This window comes from Gymnodraco acuticeps, unplaced genomic scaffold (assembly GCF_902827175.1).
Source record: "Gymnodraco acuticeps unplaced genomic scaffold, fGymAcu1.1, whole genome shotgun sequence".
In the NCBI taxonomy this organism is placed as follows: Eukaryota; Metazoa; Chordata; class Actinopteri; order Perciformes; family Bathydraconidae; genus Gymnodraco; species Gymnodraco acuticeps.
This window is the reverse complement of record NW_022989979.1, coordinates 1,090,054-1,095,723: the sequence shown is the minus strand read 5'-3', so window position 1 is coordinate 1,095,723 and position 5,670 is coordinate 1,090,054. Positions and strand designations below refer to the sequence as shown.

Below are 5,670 nucleotides of genomic sequence, written 5' to 3'. Positions count from 1 at the left end.
GCGCACTGCTGCAGTGAGCCCCGCCCCTACCGGCGCTGCTGTATCAATCACCCGTAGGAGGGAGGAGGGTCTCGGTGGTCTGCTGTGTGGTTTTACTCCATCAATCAGATAAACTAAACATGTGACTGCTGCCTACTGATTTTATTTAACGGGGGGTATTTTAATCGGCAACGTACTTCTATACTATTAGGCTACTACCACTGGGAAGTATAGGCTATGTACATTTCCTCAAGTATACTTAAGTACAATTGTGAGGTAGGCCTACTTGTACTTTACTTGAGCATTTCCATTGTATGCTACTTTAAACTTCTACTCCACTACATTTGAAAGGGTAATCAACTTGTACATTTAATATATTGAGTTACCAACTTAATAAAAACAAATTCCAAATAGCCTACCTATACATACAAATACAATACAAGACATTTCTTAGATAATCTGATGTGAACATGTTTAAAGGAATATCTTTGAATATTGTTTTCATGCCCAGATTTACATTATTACTCAGTTAAATACAATTGACCGTGTATACCTGGAATTATTTTTAGCAGGCTACTTTTTAAATATTTTATTTACGCAGGAGTATACAAAAACAGGCCCTACTGTTTGTTTAGGATTAGGGTTAGGTTTAGGTTATGGTATATCATAAAGGCTTGTTAGATGAAAGAACTCAAGCACTAATCTGATAATAGATTATTTCCCACATTTGACCCATATAGGCCATCAGTGTACAAGATCATTGGTGTTGGGATGTCCAGGGCTGCAGCTGTCAGGCAGCTGTGGAGGGGTCACAGGAGAGTATATCCTACCAGGCTCATGCATTGGACCTGCGTGCATGTGAGCGTAGGATTATCTGAGAGGTATATTATCATAATGATTATGCTTTTGGAGGCAGGGGGTATATCTCCAATAGTCCACCCACTCTCTCTTTCATGAGCTAAAAATATGTGATAAAACAGCTTCTTGTACAAAACACAAAAGTACTCATTCTGCACAACCACTCATTTCAGAACAACATAGATTCAAATTGTAATTCAATATATAATACATCTTACCTTTAACTCTGCAGCTTGTTTCACTGTGGGATCAAGTTGTATCTAACTTGAAACATAATGAGGTGGGCTTTTTTTGATAGAATATATAATGTATCTGAATCTCTAACCCTAACCATAATCTAAATTAGGACACATTATTATCTTGTTCTTTGAATGCTTTAAATTACAATTCACAAAAAATCCAGCAAAACAAGTGTTTTCAACAATTTGTTAGGTTGTCTCCCAAAGTGGAGTACGTGGAATATTGTAGGCAATGCAAACATTTATTTCAGAGAGGTTATTCATACATTTTCCATACCTCAAATCCATTCCCTAATTTCTTTAGGTGCACTCGTTGCAAAAAAAATAATCACAGTAAATATTTCATCCCAATTGATGTACAACAGTATTAGTAATAATAAAGTCATTTTGAACCATTGAAGTAATAGGATTTGCCTTTTCTTGAATGGCGTGCAAGAAAGATTAATGTGATTTATCATGTCAATTTACTAAACGATTATTCAATCTTTAAAATAACAGAAAAAAAATTGCTGCTGCTTTAAAAAGTTCATAAAGTAGCCTGACCGGTATAGCCTTCCAGGCAAGACTCAGGGCATATATTGGAACCCGCTGTACACGTCATGCGTAGTAGTCAAGTATCAGTTCTCGCGAGACCACACGGCAGAATTTGAAAACAGGCGGCAGTGTTGGAAGAGGAAATCGGAAAGAAAGGTACATTTCTAATTCTCATAATTTGTCTAATTGTATTGTATAATATAACGTGAGTTCCAACGTTATGATTACATATAGTTGAACGTGTCACCAGATACTTTTATCCCGAAACAAAGTAGCCAGGTTACGTTGTTTTTCTGCTCTCCTATAGTTAGAGTGTGATCGAGGAGGGGCTTTTAGCTAATGAGGCACTAGAGACAAACGGGCCGCTGAAGTTAAAAATGTTACGGCCGTGTTGTGAAGAAAGCTAAAGCGACTGTTGGACTAATTCTGTCTTTCAATGTGGTTTTCTGTGAAGGAAAGATGACTGCAGACAGTGAAATGGACATAAAAGAGGCGTTTCAGCGCGCTCAGAAGGGCCACAATAACAAAGCAAAGCTGGTGGCAAGCCTGAACAGCCGCTACAACAAGGTGAGTGATCTGTGGTATTTAATGTACTGTTAATCTCTCTATCTTTATACAGAATACACTTACTCAGAGTTTATATCCATGCTGTAATAGTGTGGTAAAAGGTTTCACAAGACACTATGAAAACAATCATAGGAGAACAAAATGAATAGGGCAATGAGAGATTTTAATATAAAGTCACAAATAGAACTACATAAAAGAAAACAAACATTTAATCCACAAAAGTTTTTAAATTCCGACTAAGGTTAGACTAAATGATTTCATGAGGTTTGTTCCAAATATGTGGTGCACAGAAACTGAAAGCTGCTTTTGTGTTTTATTTGTGTAAACTGAAGACATAGTATGCTAGATGTCTTTTTATTTCCTATAAAATACATCTTCTTTCCCTATTCAACTTTTTCTACACTACTTGTTTTTTTGAATTCAGTGTTATTATATATTTCTTCTTTAAACCCCATGATTTATGACTATTATGTTTTGTGTTTACCAAGTATTTGCATGTGTGTGTATAGTGTGGATACAATATTATCTTTGTTGACAAACGTTGCTCATTGACTGTTATTATTTCAGTCTTTTATTTAAATGTTTTAGATAATTTTTGGAAACATGAAAATGGGGTAACATGTTGAATTATTGAATGTAGGGTAGTCAAACCCTTACTCATTCACTTAAAAAATAAAATGATATATACAGAAACATTGATATTGCTGAAACTGGTTACGTAATTTCCTCTAAATCCTCCATCCCCTCAACCAGCTGGAGGACAAGACCCTGTTCCATGAGGAGTTTGTCCACTACCTGAAATACGCCATGATCGTCTACAAGCGGGAGCCTACAGTTGAAAACATCATAGAATTCGTAGCAAGGTTTGCCACAAGCTTCCTGTCTCCACCGAAAACAGAGGAGGAGGAGGAGCAGCAGGAGGAAGAGGAAGAAGAAGATGAGGAGGATGATCATCCATTTCTGAGTTTCATCTTCAATTTCCTGTTGGAGGTATAAACATTGTTACATGAGTGTATGCAGACCGGTTCTTCTGTGATTACAAGTGATCAACTTTGTGACTAAAACATGTATCACGTTCACCCAACTTTTTCTAGAAAACACTTTCTGAATTTATTCAAGCATTTGCAAAGAATCCCTGCTGTGATTGATGTTTCTGCTTCTTCTTAATCAGATGTTGTCCTGTCCCATCTGTTTCCCCTCTCTGCCTGTTGGCCTCCATCTGTTTCTTACTCCTACACTTTTATGTCTCACTTTCCTTTTTCCACTTCTTCTCCCAAATTGTTGCCTTGTCTTCCCAGTCTCACAAAGCCAGCAGCCATGCAGTGCGTTTCCGTGTGTGTCAGCTGATCAACAAGCTGCTGGGCAGTATGGCGGAGAATGCCCAGATAGACGACGACCTGTTTGACCGCATCCACCAAGCCATGCTGGTCCGAGTCACTGACAAGTTCCCCAACGTGAGGATTCAGGCTGCTCTGGCCATGACGCGTCTACAACAGCCCAAGGATTCAGACTGTCCAACTATCAATGGTGTGTTTTTCTATCCCGGCTTGATTTATTTTGATTTGATACAATACACTACAACATATGCAGAATATAGTCTTTAATTCACATTTTTAGAGAACATAGTTTTGTGTTTAATCAGTAGTCTTTCAATTCTCCTTTTGTTTTTTTGTGATTTGAAATGTCTGTTTTTAAATCTTTCTCTTTGTCATTGGCCCTCAAACCGTCTAATGCTCAGCTTTTTCCCACTTTTTAGCGTATATGCTGATTCTGGAAAACGACACCAATGCAGAAGTGCGTCGTGCCGTTCTTTCCTGCATCGCAATGTCCCCTCGCACCCTCCCCAAAGTACTCAAACGCACCCGGGACATCAAAGAGAATGTCCGCAAGCTGGCCTACCAGGTAACTTCAGATCCAGAATGATATTACATTGTTCTTGCCAAACATTGTGATTGTGGTTCAAACTTGCTATCTTTTCTATTTTCTGTTTTTAAGGTTCTGGCTGACAAAGTTCACATTAAAGCTTTGACCATCGCACAGAGAGTTACTCTAGTGCAGCAGGGTCTCCGTGACACCTCAGGTAACTATTTCTATAATGAGTGTAATGTGTTTTTTATCGTACTTGCTGCAAAAACAATATATTATTAGTTAATCTGTTAGAATTATTCTATTTCTTATTTATTTAGTCCATTAAATAAAGACCTTTTTTTTCATCACAATTTCTCACAATATAAGGTGTTGTCTTTAGCTTTGATTTGTCCATTCAGCATTTTAAACTCAAATACATTTATACCAAAATGATGTATAACAGATTGCACATTCTCACATTGGAGGTCAGTAAATCAGTGTTTTCAAAAAACAACAACAAAAAACCGACTAAACTGACAAAAGAAAAACTAAAACTGTTTGTTTTAGCTCTGAATTCCATCATGTACGTTTCATATTTGTTATTTGCTGTGCTGTAGAAACGGTGAGGGAGATGGTTTCTTCTCGCCTGCTGCCGGCCTGGTTGCTCCGGGTGGAGGGAAACGTTATTGGTCTGCTCCATAAGCTGGATGTGGAGAACTGTGCCGACACTGCTCTGGAAACACTGAAAGCCATCTTCAAAGGCACTCTGACTGAAGAACTGCCGCAGAACAGAGCGCAGCTCGACAACAGGTACACTCAAACCTCCACTCTGAGGCTTTCATATATTATCACATAGTTATAGTGTTAATTTCGTTGACTAAAACTATGACGAAATATGTTCGTCAACGACCTTTTTTTCCATGATGAAAACGAGACGATGAGGAGACGGCACCGACGGCAGTAAACAATAACTGTAACGAAATCATCATGCAATATCGTTGACAAAAAGTGACGAGACGAAAATGTAGTTTACTAAATAAAAACTATGCCAAAATCTCTCTTTACTTTTACTATTTTCCAAATATTATCAAAGATAACGTTACATCTCTGATAGTCAGTTTTTCTCCCAGCAGTTCCACTTCCGGTGCTGCCGCAGGGCAGCAGCTGTGTGTCTGTGCTGCGCACGGCAGTACATTTGAATTACACCGGGCAGCGGCAAAATATGAACTGTCAGGAAGACTCGGATCTAACTCATGGTCTAACTAACCTTATTTAACAGAAAATAAAATGGCAACAACAGGGCTTGGGAGCATTGGTCGCACTCGCGTTAACCGAATACCCCCCGTCAGCGCGAGTAAGTGATAAATTGTGCACTTGACGGATAATAATGGATTATGACGGAAATGTTACAATCCTGTCCGTCAAAATGACTGACAACGAAAAAGTCTAAAGCCACCACTGCTTGGGAGAAAGAAACTATGTGATATTTGGGCCCATTTTCGCTACAATGAGGCAGAGAAAAAAAGCGAATGCATTGTTTTATCAGAAGGGAAGCAATGTGGCCATAACACAGCTGGTAAAAACACCACAAACCTGACCAGATACTCTCTGCAAAGCTTCTTCATCATTCAACCTGTGTTTTTCA

At 38.5% G+C, this 5,670-nt stretch overlaps 1 protein-coding gene across 3 annotated transcripts in view; it reads left to right on the top strand.

Annotated features, from left to right (window-relative positions):
- Positions 1-1,646: 1,646 nt before the first annotated feature.
- ncapg (non-SMC condensin I complex, subunit G) overlaps positions 1,647-5,670 on the top strand; it is a 31,513-nt gene continuing 27,489 nt past the window's right edge. For 2 of the 3 annotated variants that reach the window (XM_034211548.1, XM_034211546.1), the window contains exons 1-7: positions 1,647-1,766; positions 2,065-2,177; positions 2,931-3,167; positions 3,476-3,704; positions 3,934-4,079; positions 4,173-4,257; positions 4,643-4,835. In XM_034211548.1, coding sequence (XP_034067439.1) covers positions 2,070-2,177; positions 2,931-3,167; positions 3,476-3,704; positions 3,934-4,079; positions 4,173-4,257; positions 4,643-4,835 — 998 coding nt within the window. In that variant the 5' untranslated portion in view covers positions 1,647-1,766; positions 2,065-2,069. The remainder of the gene's footprint in view (positions 1,767-2,064; positions 2,178-2,930; positions 3,168-3,475; positions 3,705-3,933; positions 4,080-4,172; positions 4,258-4,642; positions 4,836-5,670) is intronic. The other variant, XM_034211547.1, reaches the window with a different exon arrangement.